Consider the following 18,650-nt stretch of genomic DNA (forward strand, 5'->3'; position numbering starts at 1 on the left):
AGTAGTATTTTGGGAAGCTCTTAATGGATCATCTGTGATATGTTTTGTTTTGGATTATTATTGTTTCCTTTTTTTTTTTTTTCCTCCCAGTACACATTTGCCAGCTCTGAAATTCCCACTATATTTTCACTAGGATCTTGAGCCAAAAAGCAGTAAAAGGAATTCACATGCTAAATGTGAAAAACTTTTTTCATCATGCTCATGAACAAATGGTCAGTGGCCTAGCTGAAGGGAAATATGGACCTTTGATAAGGTTATGGTCATTAGGCCATTCCACTTGGGTCCGTGTGCTTGCACTGAGTCAGCCTGGTCGTTCTCGAGCATTTTGTGGATGCCATTTCCTATGTTTTCTTACATACGGTTTGCAACAGGGTTCTCCCTGTACACGTACCAGTGCCGGGGCTGACGCACCGAGGCGGCTCAGCGCTGGTGATGTGTCAGCTTGGGTCGCTCGCAGCTCAGGTACGCTCCGACCAGCTCCTGCCTGCGTTAGCCATCCACCTGCAGCAGATGGCACAGAAGCCCACCTAAGCGAGCAGGAGGCACCTGATGTTCTCCTTAAAAATCTACCATATGAAAAAAGAAATTATCAAATTGAGAGCAACATCGAATTAAAAAAAGATAAACAATGGAATTAGAGGAGCTTGTCTCTGTAGCTCATTGAATCTAAGCATTTTCTTGCAAGGGTGCAGAGAGGCCTTGGCTTGGTTCTCTAGTATTATTTTAAGATGCCGCCTTCAGGTCCTGACAACTTCATATCGCATGTGTTTGATCCGAGCGAGCACGGTGCTTCCAGCCCTGGGAGCCGGCAGAGGGCACAGGAGCCTGCCGACGAATCTGCCGCTCGGGGATTTTTTGGGAAAAGTGCTCTTCACCCCCCGAGCCTGGGATTGCAGAACTGCGGAAAGCACTCCCTGCCTGAACGGCACCCAAAGAAACAAACTTTGTACCCAAAGAAACAAACTGCCTTGGAACAAAATTTCATTTGTGGTTTTGAATGATACATTTTTCTAACAGGCTGCCGACAACCTACCCAGTGGGTTTAAAATGTAAGAAAGAAAACTAGTGTTTTCCATTCAGTGCCTGATTTGGATCTTCCTTACTTGGTGAGAAGGCGGGTATTGAAATTGCTTCTTGTCTCACAAAAGCAGGATCTTTTATCCGAGATCCCATATGCGAGAGCATCACAAAGACATGGCCAGCAAAGCTGCTCCTTTAAACCACATCTTCGTCTTGTACAAATAAAGGATATTAGGATCTTTTTCTTTTTTTACTTGTTCTGCTTATGGCTCAGTCTTGTATTGTGGCCTTGAAAGGAGCTTTGTCCCGACAAAGAGCTCTGTCACAGACACTGGGTTTGTCCCAGCAGCCGGATCTGCCGAGGGGCCATTGCTTGCAGAGTCAGGGACTTAGGCTGACGCCCCGACTGGCTCTTCCTAAACGTTTGCACAGCACGTGATCCTGATTAGCATCTCCAAGTGCAGCTTTCATGCAAGCAAGTAATAATAGTGGTGGAAGAAATTCCACATTTTAAGCTGTATTACAGTAAAAAAAAAAAAAAGAGATCAGAACTGCCAAAATTCATATCCCTGTGGCAGGGTATAAGACCTTCTGCATTTATAAAGCTGCAGAAAGAGTCATCCAGTCTGAATATGCTTTTCAAGTGACGTGTGGTTATTTTATCAGAGGATTACTTGACATTACTGCCTGCAGTAGTACAGGGCTGGAGTCTGTGAATCGAGTCATCCCCTTCAATCTTACGGTTTTAAACTTGTCTGGGGAGGGGAAAGTTTGTATTTTCCAGTTCCCAGTGAGGCTGCCAAAGGTATATGCCAGGCCAGGCTTTTAAGGTGATTTATTGTGTGACTTTGAATAAACTTTAATTTCTATAATTTTCTTTATCTGTAGAACAGTGATAATATGCAAGTACTGCCCTTTTACAGTGCAGTGAGAAAAGTAGTTATCCTTAAATGTCAAGCATATGTCAATGGCACAAAGTAAATCAGCCATATTAGAGGTTATTTAGCAGACCAACACACTAGATAGATGGGGGGAAGGTGCTTATATCCCAAAGTATTATTAAACCTTCTTGGCTTTGCTTCTGCTGGTATATGGGATTATTTTGAGAAAAAGAGGGATATTAAGTTGTAGCCTGCGTTATCTTTCGGTGAGTTTTACCTTTTTCTCTTCTATTAACTTTGAGATTTGAAATGCAACTTACTTGAGCAATTATATGGTGTCTCATATGAAATACCGAGACTATTGCACCCTTCTGCAAACCAGACTGTCTTGCCAAGGCAGAGCCTTTGTATGTAATATTTCCCTTCCTCCCTTTTCCAGATCAACACTTGATTGAAAATCAAAGTTGATTGTATTGCTAGTTTGAAAGTGGCCATGTTCATCTGCATTAATTCTCGTGTTGTGTTTTTTTTAATGTAGGTTATTTTTCTTAATGCATGTCAAAGATGTCCTAACTCTTGCTATGCAGTGACTTTAAGAATTACGTTTTAAAAGAGAATGTATTGAAGAGACTGTTTATATCCTAAAATACCCTATGTAGATTATAGCATGATATTTTTGAAACATATTTTTTATATTTCAAAACAAAAACACCAGGTAAGCCTGCTTTTGGCATGAAAATAAGTGATTTTTTTTCTTTGGCTTTGGTTTTTGCTTTGGTTTTGCTTTTCTAACCAGATAAGTATATCTGCTTTTATCTGGTTATACATGAACACAGTTTTCCACTTTAATTCACTCAATAATGTCAAAAGTATTGTTGGAATGAGTCTTTGAAGTTGTGTCTGTGCAAATTTTGTTATGCAGCCTTTCTCCTGGGAATGCCGCCTCAAATACGGTCATCTCCAATTCTAACCTTCACCCAATGATGCGTTCTGCCAAGAAAACGGGCTACTCTTCTTACTTTCCTGTTTGTGTGTGTGTGTGTGTGTTCTTCAGAAAGCCAAACTTGGGCCAGCTGGTAACAAAGTCATTACTCCAACAGAAGACAAGAACTCAAGTGTGCCATCCAACAATCTGGACAGGGTGAAGCTGACAGATTTCAACTTTCTCATGGTTCTTGGAAAGGGGAGCTTCGGGAAGGTAGGAATTCTTGATAACTATTCCACTCGCGTTCTTTTTTCTTTTTTTTTTTTTTCCTTGAGGAAGAATGAATGAATAAAGAAGCAAAATCCAGAGTCAAAAGGATGTGCATTTTTGAGGGAGGATTTCTTAACGTGGAGTAGGGTGATTCCCTAAGGATTAGCAGGCTTCAGTCATGATTGGGCAGTTTTCTTGGAAAAAATAAAAATTAAAAAAAAACTCAGATTGTTGGGCAGGATATAAGAAACAGTTGCTGACTTTTAGATCCTCACTTCTCGGCAGTTTCAAGGAAATTAAGTCTACTTTTCTGGCTTTACTACCTAGGTCACTCTGCCAGTTCTGGAAGTCACCAACATTGGTAAGGCTGAATATTGGGAAAAAACAGGAATAGTATATGTATGCATTTGAAATCCGTTAGCTGAAAGAAAGGACTGCTATTTTTCTGTCTGCTTGAACAACCGCTTATATGATAAAGTGCCCTTTACTGAAGAAGTCCCCTGGGACTTAACGTTTTATCAGCCCGTTGGCAATGTGCCTGCGATTAACCAGAGGGTTTTGGCACAGGCTTTGTCTGAAATGACTGGTACAGCTCATTGCAGTGGGTGAGTAATGATGATATTTTTGGAGTTTTGATCAAGTTAGTCTATACCAATAAAAGGAAAAGCTGGATTGCCATCTATACAAATCTTCGGGCATATGAGTCACCTTCCCTCCTTGGCAGGTAAGAAGATTTTCACCCTGTTCTTTCTCTTTGTGCAGGTGATGCTGGCAGACAGGAAGGGGACAGAGGAGCTCTATGCAATCAAAATACTGAAAAAAGATGTGGTGATTCAGGATGACGATGTTGAATGTACAATGGTTGAAAAACGAGTCCTGGCATTGCAAGATAAGCCGCCGTTCCTGACACAGCTTCACTCCTGTTTCCAAACAGTTGTACGTGAGCTCTGTCTTTCTTGCCACCCTGATGTTTTCCATACTGTATGATCATTAATTTTATCAGTTCAATAACATTTATTATCATCCAACCTATATATCATAGCTTCTGCACAGAGAAAATGGTGAAGTAAGAGATACCCCATATAATTACCCCTTGTATTTTAAAGACAAAACCTAGGTTTAAAGATTTTTCTTTGTACAGTAATTCAAGCAGGCCATTGTGACAATTCATAAATTTAATACTGTTTGTTTGCTAAGTCAGAGCCTTAAGCCCAGATTCCCAAAGATTCCTAAATACTTGTAAGGATCTGAGCATAGTACTTGAAAAGTCTTAGTGGCTGTTGTTAGATTGTGAGGTGATTAGTCATGAATCAATGATGATGGATTTAATTTTGTTTTCTTGCACTCCTGGCACAGAGGAAGGCATTAGGTTTTTTCCTTCCTTCCCTATAAATATGTGAAGTGGCATTTCCCCATTACATTGCAAAACATCTCCCAGAGACAGGCTGCAGGGTGGATCTGGCAGTCCAGCGGCACCATACCCGTCTGGTGGATGACATGGAAAGCGGCGTGGTAGGCAGCTGGCGCTCAGCGTGCTTTTGGTTTTCAGAGTGGGCATGGATACACTGACACTTAGTGAACTTGCTCCAGTTGTTCCAAGCTGGGCAGAGGTCTTTATTCACAAGAAATCAAGGCTCTTCTTGTCTCACCTTGTAGCCATCTTATGACAATGGCCTTGAACTAGTGCCCCAGGGGTGGGTTGTAGCTTAATGGGGTGACGAAAGGACATACATTGTTGTTTTTCCACTTGACTATTCCATAGTCACTTACACTGTTGCCGGTTTTTAATCTAAAAACAAACGAACAAATAACAGGCAGTTAGTTGGAAGTAATAACATTGTAATATTCCACAAACAAGCCCCGTCATCCTGTCACCATTTCATAGCATAATTGGCTGTGTTGTTAGAGGCATTTCCAAACTCTGTTTAATGTCTGCAAATCTCTGAGCAGAAAATGGCCTGAAAGCAACAGATTTGCAGACATAATTAATCACAATAAAATGTGAATCTGGGAACTATTGCACTTGGTAAGACTTGCTTTCTAAAATATTTTTTCTGCCTCTACTTATAATAGGAAGATGGTTGTAATAAGATAAGAGAGGTCCTAGTGAGAAATAGACTTCTGTCTCCCTCGAATTCTTTATATAACTTCATTAGTAACCAAAAAGTTTAGTGTCATCAGTAAATGAAAAACCACTTTGTTTAAACTTCTCTTTCTTTTGAGCAACTATGTTTTAAATGTAAAGTCTTAAAAGTACAAATGTCTAGTGTTTTCTGGCTAAGGGGAATGGAGGAAAAAAGTTGGAATTTTTAGTATTTTCAGTATAATTTTTTTGGTTTATCACATACAAGAGCAATGGAGCTACATAAAGGTCTAGATAAATCATTAACTCCTTTGCCTAATTTACTTAATGTTTTCCTAAGAGTTGAGTGGTTTGCACTTGGTGCCATGAAATATTCTGAAGGATTAATATTAGCTACAAAAATGACAAATTGTATATGAAGGAGAAGGAAAGGCATAAACTGTGTGACCGCAGGAAAAATTCATTATTTTTGGTTAGTGCTTTTAGCTGCAGGCTTCTGTTGCCGTGGACTTTACAACACGAAAGTTCCTACAAAAATCTAAGTTTTATAAATCCGATCTGGCCAATTAAACATTTTGCCCATGGCTTGTCTATTGGACCCAGCTCAGGAAACCACAGCTTTTAAATGTATGTTAATGTTCTGAAATCTTAGTTACTGGACAATTAGAGACTCTTTTTCAATCAATGCTCCTGAAGGAAAGAGAGGGAGTAGAGATTGAGCTAGAGTGTCTCAGTAATGAGTCTCTTTCCCATCAGAATATTGGATCAGAACTTTTCTACAAATACTTCAGGATAATGATTCTGTCCAAAATAACTAAAGGAAAATCAGTCTTCCATAATTGGGAGGAAGATTATTAATGCATCTTACATGCTGTCTGGATCATGTCATAACTGCAGAAAGTAAGCTTGCCATAGTGTTGTTCACCAGAATTTTCAATGTGAGGTGGCCGAAATCATCCATCCTAAATCAAAGACGTTTGTAGAGTGTAAACAATGTGTTCTTTGTGACGTAACTTGGAAGAGCTCAGTTTTCGTCCTCTGAAAACTGGGGAGCAGACCTACTGTTTTAAGTCTTTATCATCTGAAGGTCGCTAGGTGGGAAAATACTGCTTAAGTGCACTCCGATATGTTATGGTCGTGTTTGATTTGTGATACCTGGATGTGGCCTTTAAAGCCCTCAACGTGCAAGAAAAGTCTCCCTCAAAAATACCTTATTGCCATCTTCCTCTAGCTGAAATGTGTGCCTGCGAGAAAGTAATTTAGTGTCAGTTGTAAAGGTTCCAGATACTTTTGTAAACCCTACAACTACTGTTCTTCTTGCCTCTTTTTTAATAATTAAAAGAATATCTTTTTAATACCTCCCATCTTCCACAGGAAACTTATTAGGAACGATTAGAAATGGCCTCAAAGCAAGAATTTTCAACCATCTTTCTTTTTTTTTTTTTTTTTTACATTTATTTTTAGAGAGACAGATTTTTTAGACAGAACTATATGTGAATAATTATGGGAACCATTGTAGGCAAATAATATATATAAATGCCTCACTAAAATTGGCAAATCTAGACAGATCTCATCAGTCATTTACTCTTGCAGGTTTATACGAAACATTCCACTTCCGTTTCCTGATCTATCAATTTTGCCAGAATGTACAACCAGTCCCCATGATTTTAAAAGCTTTATAATAACATATTAGTGACTTTTTTGCCGATCAATGCATATCTAATATTTTCCTTAATGTATTTTTGTGTGTCTTTAATACTTTATCCTAGGACCGTCTGTATTTTGTTATGGAGTACGTGAATGGTGGTGATCTCATGTATCACATTCAGCAAGTAGGAAAATTTAAGGAGCCACAAGCAGTGTGAGTGTTCCTGTTTATGTATTTAAATCATGTCATCATCTTAATTTTATACTGTAAGAGGATTAGGTTTCTTTATCACACTGTCAAGTAGCATCTTCCCAGGTTCAGTATGAACTCTAGGCTGGCCTCTTTTCATTTGGTTTTTTAAGGCCCAACAGCTGAAGTTTATTTTTTAAATGTTGTTTGCCCACATGGACCAAAGGTAGCTATGCCTTTTTATTCAAAAATACAGCACGAACAAAGGCATGCAATGCCTACTTTAAAAGTGACAAGAATTTAAACAAGTCAACAGGAAATTAAAGATGTCACTTGGTATTCTGGTGTTGTTTTTAAAAGCAAATATAAAAAAAAGTGAGTAGAACATCTCAGTCTGAATTAGTGTTCTAGGGAAAGGCAATACAAATGGACTCAGCATTGCAATATAAATTATATTTTATACAAGATAAATTGAATGTATAGCTTATAAGAATTTCTGTGATCCTACTTTTTTATAGAAATTTTATTTGTGAGGAGTTAATAAATGATAAGAAGTTGTTTGTATACGTGATCCCTTTTAGGTAATTGTACATCTGGCGTATCAGTGAGCAACTGATAATGATCTGTAGCATATTCAAATGTGACTAGATCCATCACTACCATTTTAGTCATGCTTATAACATCTCATCATTTATTAGTGTTTCATAAATCATTTGCCAATGAAGCTTTAAAATCAAGTGTGACCAACTGTTTTAAGAATTCGGCTAAAATAATTTCTCATTTCAATTTAAATAATCAGGGCTTGTTTAAACGAGAGGCCTTCTAAATATATGTATTTGAGATATAAAACAAAATTTCAACAACTCGCTAAATAGAAGCTAGATGGTGTCAGATCATCCTTGACTCCCAGCTAACGTAACTTGCCAACACCCGTTGCAAACTATGGTGCTTTATGACAGCTTACGCCTGTGGCGCATATTCCAGCACACGCATTCACAAACACCTCTGATCAAGTGTTTCAGAGCTAAGCTTTCCCTTATGCTAGCCCAAAAATTATTCTAATCTTTAAATAATCCTCTTGCATATAATTTGCACAGTTCCACAGCAACTGGCTTCAAACATTCATCAATATTATATATCCTTTAACTACATTCAGCAATTATATTTTATGTGGTAATCATTTTAATTAGTTTTATGTAATTAATCCATTAACAGCCTGTATAAAGGAATACTATTTCTGCAAATTATTTCATGCCATATGAATTGCAGTGTAAATTGAGCTGCATCCTAAATTCAGCATTGATACGTGATTAGAGATAATGACCTTTGCAGGCAGATTGAGATCAGTGCAGTAAAATGCTGTGCTCCAGCTGCACCATTTTTCTGTGGTCTAGGGAGACATTTTCAATTTTTTTTTTTTTAATTCTGCATTATTTCATCATCAAATGCTCGAAATGTGTCTGTTAAAGTCAAATTAAAGTAAGGTGTCTTTTATGTCATCTGCCTGTTACATATATTTTTATACTTTAATATATATATACACACTATGTATTACATACTTTATATACTATTACACTATCATTCTTTACCATGATGCACTTCCAAAATATTTTGTCAGAAGGAAATCATGAGGCAATAAGAATGTTGGGGTTTTTTTCATATAGGTTCTATGCAGCTGAGATCTCAGTTGGGTTATTCTTTCTCCATAACAGAGGGATTATTTATAGGTGAGTATAATCTGGCATAAGTAATTTCTGAACTATTTTTAAAACCCTGAAAGGATCAGTTTCTTTAACATTTCAGTGCATTTTTAAAACATTTTATAAAAAGCAGTCACTGTTGTGTTGGTGCTGGTGCGCTGTAAACCAAAGCCACAGCTTTACCTGAGCTTTTCTGATGTCTGTGCTCTGCCCAACTCAACTGACAACTCTTGAAAATGTAAAATATGATCTTGTACATTCCTGTGTGATGTTTAATAGTTTTACACGTTCATAAGTCTCAGTGTGAGCGTGCTTATGGTCACGTACATCTACCTCTTGATTAATTGTCCAGTTTCAGGGCTTATGGTCGCTCTTCTCTATGTGCAGTGAGGTGCCCGGCTCCGTCTGGGCTGTAGACTGGCGTGCATGTGCAGCCCTGTCCCCTCCGCCCGCCAAATAGCTACGCATATTCCTCACCTAGACGCAGAAGTAGATAAGTTGGCCCTAGTTGATCCTAAACATTAACATTAAATGACTGTGATTCTTCACAGAGATCTGAAATTAGATAATGTGATGTTGGATTCAGAAGGACACATTAAAATTGCTGATTTTGGAATGTGCAAAGAACATATGTTAGATGGAGTAACAACCAGGACCTTCTGTGGCACTCCAGACTACATTGCACCAGAGGTAAATATTTACCATTTCAAGAACCTTTTAGTCTCTCAAATGGAAATTGTCCTACACACATTTTACACAACCAAGTTTTGATAGCTGTAACTCTGGATACGCTGTGGACGGTACCATTTATACTTCTGCAGGTATAATGAATAACTTTGTGAATTAATACAATATTATCAATAAGACTTCACTATTTTAAAAATATCTAGTTGATCGAAAACCTATCTTTTTATAAGATCAGTGCTTCAGATTTTGTTCACACTAGCAAAAGACTAAAAAAGCAGGATCACCACCTTGTGATTTTAAATTTGTCGCCTGGAAATGTTATTATACTAAACTTTATGCTTCAATTTGTGAAGTCATAGAGACTTCATGGGTGTTGCTGAGGTTGTTGATGAGGTCAGCAAACATTTTATCGGGAGCAAACATAGCTTCTTTAATGTATTTCTCCATAGGTTCACACAGCTGCCAAAATACATAGATTTAAAGGATTGTTTGGCATTTTCAGGAAATCACAAACCATTCGTTGATTTTTGGGAAGGGACTCATGGGGTCTTCAAGCTTTTCACTGACCTCCCTGCAAAACTCCTGTAGTCTTTTCCAGACCATGTCTTACAAATGGTACACAGGTATCATGAGTTACTGCTCTTGATCTCAGGAAGGCTCCAGTCATCGAAAGCCTCAACAAAGCTGTAAGATCAGGGCTTGAATGGAGTAGACATATTAAATCCATAATCTGCCTTGAGTTTTCTGTGACTTGGCGATACCTGTGCTGCATTCAAGCCACTGAAAATCACATTCAAACACGAACCTAACTGCAGTGGCTCTGAAATGAAAATTTGATCGTGAGAAACACAGTTCTACTTTAAAGCACTGTGATAAATAGAAGCTTAGAGTTAAGATTTTTAGTCTGGATATGATTTGTATTTCAGTAGTTTAGGTATAAAACATTAAAAACAAGCACATGTGGTGATTTGGAAATGATTCAAATATATGACTATTAAAATCTGGTATTTGTGCGTACTGAGCTTTCAAGAGTCTTGATTTGTTTGGCTGCAAATCCAATGCAAGAAGCTGTATCCTGATCCAAGATACTCAGTGTTTCACTGAGTGCTGGGCAAGAGGCAGCTCTGGCTGGAACGTTTCTGGCTGTAATTGAATGTTTGTTGGAATATGGGAGATTTATACATGGACAAGTAAATTAGTGTCTAAGGTGAATTTTGTCATCTCTGTGAAATTGGAATGAAAAATAGTTTGTTTTTTTCCAGTTGCTAATTCATGCTTTTCAGAGTGAAATATTGTGTATTATGAAACCTTGGTTTTTTTTTTCACAAATTGCTGTTGCTTGCAGTAGGATATCAGAACAACCAGAGCAGTATTTCATTTTCTCCTGTCAAAACATAAATTCAGCCAGTATTACAAATTAAAAAGGGTCTTTTCTGTGGCAATAGTCTTGTGCCAGTTAATACCAAAGAACATGTTGTCAGTGCCAAAATGCTCAATATGGGTCAGTGTTGGAATGATTTATTTTACTTTATTTGGAAATTTCATATAAAGAAATAAACCTTTTACCAAAACATTCAGTAACTGGGAGGAAATTAGCCTTTCTATTATCTTACAAACAGATTTTCTTTTTTTTTTTAGTTGGCTGGTTTTCTTTTATTTCTGAAGACATTATTGAGACTGACAAATTGCTAACTAGGTCTGTGGTAAACTTCAAAGTAAGGCTCATGTTTTGCTTGCAGGAGCATTTCAGCATGTTTCCATGGGCTAAAATTTATAAATTTATAATAGATTATAATGAGGATGCATTTGCACGGTACCATTCCCTGCTGGGTGGAGATAAATGAGCTAAATCTAAATGAACCGTTGAGGGTATCTAGAGTAGAGTAGTCCTGTGAGCGTGTTGCACTCAAACATAGAGAATTAGCGCTTTTCATCAGTATTTGGGAAATAATGCTGTGACTATAGTGGGCTCTGAAGGAGCCCACGCTGCCTCTGCGTGAACTACCCACAGACATAGTTCAGAGATAACACGTCTGGAAGGACCATACAGGGACATCTCAGCTGGCTTCACACTTACAATCTCCAGACAGAAAAGCAAGGGAATATGGTGCTGCATTCAGCACAGTGGACTTGCACACTTTGTAAAATAATGCTTTCCTTTTTTAATGATTGGGAAAGTTAGCATTTGTTATTACTTAGGTGTATAATGCACTGGAATTAATATTCATTTTCTTATCCGATGCAATCTGAGAAATGTACAGAGGTTAAACTGATAGAATCCCAGGTTTGACCACTTCTGTCAGGCAGAAAGTGGTTATCTAGTAAGAATATTTATTGATGTGCTGAACTTAAATATTTATGGTCAGAGTGGCAAACTAGCTGTGAAATCAATCAATACTTTGTATTTCCTTGACCAGTCAAGAGAGACAGAAGGAGATGGCTGTCAAGAGGATTAGCAGGAAGGGATTCTGCCAGCACAGCCCACTGCCTGTGGTGCAGTACTGAACCCCACCATCAGCATCCCTGCGGCAGCTGGAGCACTGACTTGGGATTTCAGAAGAATTTAAATTAGAAACTCTGTTTCCCTTCTCCTCCATCTAACAGCCTCAAAACCTTAAGTTCTAACCTTGCATTTACAGGGATTATGGGAGGCTAATAAGTATTGCAAAGGTTTGGAGAGCATACATTTGACTGTTTCTTGTGCTAGTAATATTTATTTCTTTTAATAACTGAGTTTTAACTTTTCCAGTAGATATGTTCACAAAAGACTTTCTCTCTTGCCTCTGGGATATAATCTTTTCATCCCAACTGGCTACCAGCTGCAAGCTGCAATGATCTAAACATTCCTACAAACTGCTGGTATTAATCTCTGTGTCCTGCTCTTAACTGTGCCTTCCTTGGAGGCAAAAAGGAAAAAAAAGAAAAAAAGCAATCAACATTCCTCTGCCAGTTTGGCTTGATGAGAGAAATGCCTCCTGAGCTCTCAAATCCACAACACCTGAAAAGGCAGAGCTCTTAAAATACAGTAATAGGTAGGGAAAGTGGGGCATTTGAAATGCAAAAGGAGATGAAAAAGGCAATCATTTAAATTAATGATGGAGAAGAAGGGGAAAGGAAGGGTCCTATCAACTTTCCACTCCTCCCTGGCCAGTAGAAAGCAGAGGTCATAGCTGGAGGAGGGTACAGGTCTTCATTTCTAGGCACATGAACTCCCTCACTGCTCTGCGGGTCTGCTCTGCACGCTGCGGTGAGACAGGAGGTCATGTTAATATACCCCTACTTATTCTAAAAGATACCACAATTTGTACATGCAGATAGGATTATTTTGGCAGCTGCTGCAAGGCAGCCAGTGATGGCTTTCAGTGCAGCAGCTGGTAGGTAATAGATGATGATTTCTGGATGAGGAGGAGGGAACTACTGAAAATACGACATTTAGAACTTGCTGACTTTGTACCAATGCATGTTTGACTGTATATTGAAAACTCATCTGCTTCCTCCCACATGTAGTTCCTTCCTTGAAGTGAGCATTCTTTCCTCTCCTTTACGTTTTCCAGTTAATGCTTTGAATAGCTCCCAATATCATGAGTATAACCGCTGGTTTCCGTGCATGACACACAGGTTGGTGAATGAACGTGGCAGATTGCTTTTCTGTGTTTCACTGGTGGTATATCCTCACCAGGATTAAGCTGGTGATTCAAATTGGGTGTATTTAATTAGGATTAAAGGAAAAAAACTTCCGATCTACAGCAGCAGACATCGACAGTGCCACCTTTTCCTACATTGCGATAGGTTCAATGAAAAAAGTGTTTTCATTGCATTTGCAGCCTTTATGAATTAATGACCTTCTGAAAAATATCCCTTTTTTTTCTGATAAAATACTCTTTTCCGTAAGGCAAGGAGAGATTGTCGGAAAAGGGTTGAGGATGAAATGTTTTATCATTTTCTGTGCGCAAAGGCCAGTATTTTTTCTGGATAAAATTTTGAAAGTGTTTGGTCTTTAAAGGAGCAACGTTGATCCAGCGGACCTCTGGGAACTTACTGGTGATAAAAATTAAAGGGAGAGTAATCAAGTATGTCAACCACTATAATATGAAATGAATGTCTCAAATATATATTTTAAAGCCCATATTACTGCTAAAAGACAACTAATAAAGATTGCCTTTATGTAGGACCTTCCAGCTGAGAACCTTGCTATTGCTTCTGATTGTGTAATATATTTCAAAGTGCGATTGATTTTCAAATCCTTTGCTTAGAAACATTGCAGTAATTTTTAATTCATGTGCTGCTGTTATCCCAGCGAAAAACATATATTCACAGAGAGACTATAATTTTATTTAGTAGCCAGGCAGTCCTGCTTTATTGCACTGGTGACTCACTCTTTTCCTGAAAAACTACAAAACTTGCCGGTTCAACTTCTCTTTCAGACAACTAAAAAAAAATCTAGGATATGTGATGTGTACTTGTCTTAGCAATTTGTTTCACAAAGAGTAAAAACGCATGCAAACAGGGAAATAAATGCAAGCCCACGTGGAGTAACGACTGCCTCGGTTCTCTGCCTATTCTAGTGGAGTGGTGGCATTGGGGTGGAGGCTCTGATACTGCCTTCCCCGATGTGGATGGCCAGTGGCTGGGACGTCCTGCACCCCTTCACGATTCACAATATCCCTTCACAGTTATTTAGAAGGAGATCTGAGAGAATCTCTGCACCTCAAAACTCCTCTACAGCATGCCCAAATGCATCTCTTAAATAAATTAACACTGATCTCTGAAGAGGCCTCGATTAAAGAAAATGACGCACGAGGGGACCTGCATCCTCTTGGCACTTGCAGCCTTTCGTTGTGTCAGAACTCAATTTGTGCTTCTGTGTGAATCAGATGTGAACCAAGAGGATGCAAAATGCTTGACATTTCCATTAGGCTGAACAACAGAAACCCTTTTCTATTTTGTGTATCTGGTATCTAGCTTCATACTAAGACTATATTAATCATGCAACTTGGGAAAACGTAACTGAGCTTTTCAGGGTTTTGTTCTTAAATTTTGATTCCTTTTACAGCAGAACAAAAATATAAATATTGAAAAGACAAGAAATGCTTAATTATTTATAATCTGTAAGTTCAGTGAGTGTCATGATTTCAAGCTTTGACACAAATGGATGGGTAATATTTTTGCCTTGTCTCCTACATTGTGCTGCTGTGCTTCCTTCTTTGCCTTCAAATGCACGTCCCAAGGCCTCCTAAGAGCTGCATTTCCCAAGATATCGGAGTACCTAAAGACGCGGGCAGGTTTAGACTAATATTTGCAAAACAGTCCAACTCCCACTGAAACCAGTGATTAGCTGGAGTAAGGATTTCAGTATTGTCTTTCTGAGCTTTTTCAAGGAAATACGTTCATCTCTGCATGTCACTATTTATCTAATATGTCACAAGACTGGGTGTTAGTTAACATAGGGGTTTTTTTTTTGGTTTTTTTTTTTTTTTTGTGATTATACAGATTATTGCTTACCAGCCCTATGGGAAGTCTGTGGATTGGTGGGCGTACGGAGTGCTGCTCTATGAGATGTTAGCTGGCCAGGTAAGAGTTACCCTCCCGTGCTGGCTGTGACCTCCTCCTGCCTCTCCAAGCTGCTCTGTTTCAAGGCTCGCTAATGGGTTAGACCCTTAGGGGACAAGACTGGGGCCTTTCATACTGGTATTATCTCCTTGTACTCTTGACTGACTCCACTGAGAGTGTACATAGGCTTTAAGCTCTTTATATTGCACCCACATAATCAAGCACTGTCTTTGAATATGGCTTCCTTGTACTGTAATAATGTTATAAATAGCCGTCTTCAAAATTGAATGGGAGGCACTTGAACAGGAAAATGCATGTCAAATGGAAGAAATATCATTTAGTAGTTTGAAACCACAGGGAGACATAATAAGAGCGTGTATATGCTCTGCATTGCAGTTAAGTCACAAGAACACAGTTTTTGTATTGTATGTGCTGGGGTAAAGTATGGGTCTCGCCACTTGAAATATGCTGTTACAGACCCCTTATTCTGCACAGTTAATGAGATGCTGCTCTCTGAGTCACTGAAGTAGAAAAGCAAGACTGTACTGCAGTAAATGGCAGATAACTACCAACTTTAAGGAATTCTGTTAGTCTTGGGTTGGAAAAGATTTCTGCAGTTGGCCTTCAATGAGTGTTAGATAAAGGTATGCATTTCCTAAGCTGAAAACAGACATTTTTAACAAATGCCTTTAATAGTTTCTCTACTAAATTCCCGTCGACATTTTAAAAGTTTTTAAAGTGTAGCAGTTTCAGTTGGTAATGTTTACAGTCTGAATTGCAAATATTAGGCATCTGAATGCTTTGGAGAAAATGAGATTTACCATTAGCTGAGCCTTCCACAGTGCCCATATCCTGGGGACTCACCCACAGGCACTTTCCTCATCACCAATATTTAAAAATAAAATGCAGCCCTTTCTTGTGATACAGTCTCCCCTTCAGAGAAGCAGAGTCTACAGCTATGTCTTATAAAACAAAGTGGAGTTTAACAGGAATTAAGTGAGGAATGGATATACCTTAACACAAGGAAATTGAAAATTACAGTCTCCAAACTTCACCCTTTAAAGTATTTTGGCTGTTGGGTGCACAGTAGCTTTAAAAGCTTATTAACGATGATCGCAAAGATAATCCTGCACACATTTCATTAACCTGGCTGCCATGCTGGGGGCAGAAATGAACTTTTCTCCTCAGTTTCTACCTGAGACTGATGAACGCTGAACTTCTGGGTCAGAAGATCCCAAGCTGCAGATGGCTGGAAGTTTGGTTTGTATTCCTGGGCAAGGACCAGTGCTGTACACTGATCTCTTTGGGCATCTGTGATGGAGGCAGGTTGCTGGGCTGGACGCACCTTTGACCTGACCCACTGTGGCCATAGTATTGTCATGCCATTTCATAAAATGTGAAGAACTAAAAAAAATAAACAAACAAACAATAAGTAACTTACCTGTGATTTATTTTCAACAGCCTCCATTTGATGGAGAAGATGAAGATGAACTTTTCCAGTCCATAATGGAGCACAATGTTTCCTATCCAAAATCACTGTCCAAAGAAGCTGTCTCCATCTGCAAGGGGGTGAGAGAGATACTTCTTTATCGTTAAGTTCCCTTTTGGCAATCCTTGTGAATAACTAAATTTGTCTGGCTTTGATATGGCACTGTAGTATTTTTAAGTGCAACTTCTGTCAGGCTGTGCTAAGCTATATTGTCATGAAGTGCTCATCGCTTGGTGTCACTGATAAGTATTCAGCTCTTCCCGCTGAGCCTGCTTGTTTTATGGTAAGAACAAATGTCAGAAGCAGTAGCTGCCAAATGCAAAGCAGAATTTATAAACAGGACGATGGCGTGAAACGTCTCCACCCACCTTGCCTCTCAGCCCTCGGCAGCGCAACCCCAGTTTTGCAGGGTGAGGAGATATCTCAGCTTGGATGGGTACCAGATACTCCAGCGAGTCCTCAGCCCAGTGTGCCTAATGACAGCAGCAGAGCAAAAGACTTCATAAGAACCATTTTTAAATGTAGGTAAAGATGAGCTTACATGAAAATCTTTAGCGTATATGCAAGGAAACTGGGGAAATCCTGACCCACTTGTAACCTGTGTGACCTAAAATTTATCTTAGCTTCTAAGTTAATTTCTTTTTTTTTTTTTGAGGAGAAGAATAGATTTGACTTCAGGGGATTAGCTCAGGAAAAAAGAATTAATTTGACTTTCCCTTGACTCCATGTGATTCCCTAGAGTACTGTCAATCTGCGGCTTTTCCAAACCACCATCTATAAAGCATTAATTTGATGTCTTACTTACTGATAAAATATCACTGCACTTAGTGTCAGTTAATTTGGTATTTACTTTCTTCCTTTCCTTTGCAACCATTTATGAAGTATTGTACATGAGCTGGATATTAATCCCTTAAGGAAAAATCATCAAGAAAAAGAAAATCTGTTTAGAACAACAAGGTCAAAGGAAAGACCACTCTAATTTTGGAGTCTATCCCAGTGTAGACGTGCTGGAAAACAAAACCGAAATGTGATATGTTTTTGCAAAGTACATGCAGATTGATGCCTTGTCATGAAAATCATATATTCAGACAACACACTTTGAACTTGATCTAATTACTGTGTTTTCAGCTCTCCTGCTTGCTGCTGTTCTGCTAGGTGCTTATGCAAAGGGAGGTCAGAAAGCTAAAATTGCATCGCACCACTAGGTTTAAGGTCAAGTCTCTGTGATAATAACACGTTCATTGTCTGTATTAAACTAACAAGTTAATTCCAGATTTCAGTGAGCATTATACCTGAGCTAAGAAGTCAATATTGGAAGGCTTCTGAACCTTGTAGTCAGCAGCAGCTCAGTGATGCTGGGACTGGGCAAGATGAACATGCCCACTGTGCTCTTGTAATTGAATTGTCTGCTTGACATCTGTTCCACTGATTCAGAGTTTGTTGGGTTCGGTAAATGCAGTAACTTTGGAACAGAATTAAAACTGCTAGAGTCATTATTCACATTTTCTTATATTACCTACTGTTAAAGCAAGGGGTTTAGAAAAGGTAACAAAAATGGGAGAGGTGCTGTTAAGCTTGAAGAAGGGCATGATTCCTAGCCCAGTGCACAGCCGGCTTCCCAAAGTCTGCTTAGAGTCGCTTTTATTTTAGGTTCAAAGTTGGAATCTGATCAACTCAACATTTGGAGGGAGACTAAAGCAGTACAGCTGAGGTTTTAAAAAGATGTGTTGGGGTACCGCTCCCAGCAGTATATTAATAATATGTCATTTGTAAAAGAGCTTTAAAAAGTCCCCACAATACTGGAACTGAGAGTTGAAGGCTACATTGCTCAATTCCTAACGTACATATCAATTGAAAAGATTTTGAGGAGCTTGTTAATTAGGGAGCGTATTACTGTTTCCAAGCATGCAAAGCTGGTGGGTTTGGGCTTTTTTTCCCAAGTCTGCTTAATCTATGCAGCTGGGTATAGTATTGAGCAAGATGTCATTAAGGATGCAAGGGAGGAAATGCAGATTAGATATTGTCAGCTGGGTGCCAAGAAATTGTAGGCTCTGTAATGAGATGTCTTGAACAAGGCCAGAAAAATGAAAGGGCGGGGGGGTGCTTCATACAGCTTTAGTATATTGGAATTTATTAAGTTTAATTGGTTGTTGAGGTAGGGCAGAAGCTGTTCTGGAGATTTATAAGACTAAACTGAAAGACCAAAGG

The 18,650-nt window shown here is 38.8% G+C and overlaps 1 protein-coding gene across 1 annotated transcript in view; it reads left to right on the forward strand.

Moving 5' to 3' along the window:
* Positions 1 to 18,650, forward strand: part of PRKCA (protein kinase C alpha) — a 161,866-nt gene that overhangs the window by 132,122 nt on the left and 11,094 nt on the right. Inside the window, exons 9-15 of the mRNA XM_087750664.1 lie at positions 2,956 to 3,099; positions 3,859 to 4,032; positions 6,949 to 7,040; positions 8,681 to 8,743; positions 9,268 to 9,406; positions 14,894 to 14,974; positions 16,415 to 16,522. Of these exons, the coding sequence (XP_087606790.1) occupies positions 2,956 to 3,099; positions 3,859 to 4,032; positions 6,949 to 7,040; positions 8,681 to 8,743; positions 9,268 to 9,406; positions 14,894 to 14,974; positions 16,415 to 16,522 (801 nt within the window). The remainder of the gene's footprint in view (positions 1 to 2,955; positions 3,100 to 3,858; positions 4,033 to 6,948; positions 7,041 to 8,680; positions 8,744 to 9,267; positions 9,407 to 14,893; positions 14,975 to 16,414; positions 16,523 to 18,650) is intronic.

Source organism: Nipponia nippon, unplaced genomic scaffold (genome assembly GCF_047370975.1).
Source record: "Nipponia nippon isolate SJK-2023a ecotype South Korea unplaced genomic scaffold, ASM4737097v1 scaffold_14, whole genome shotgun sequence".
Taxonomy (NCBI): Eukaryota; Metazoa; Chordata; class Aves; order Pelecaniformes; family Threskiornithidae; genus Nipponia; species Nipponia nippon.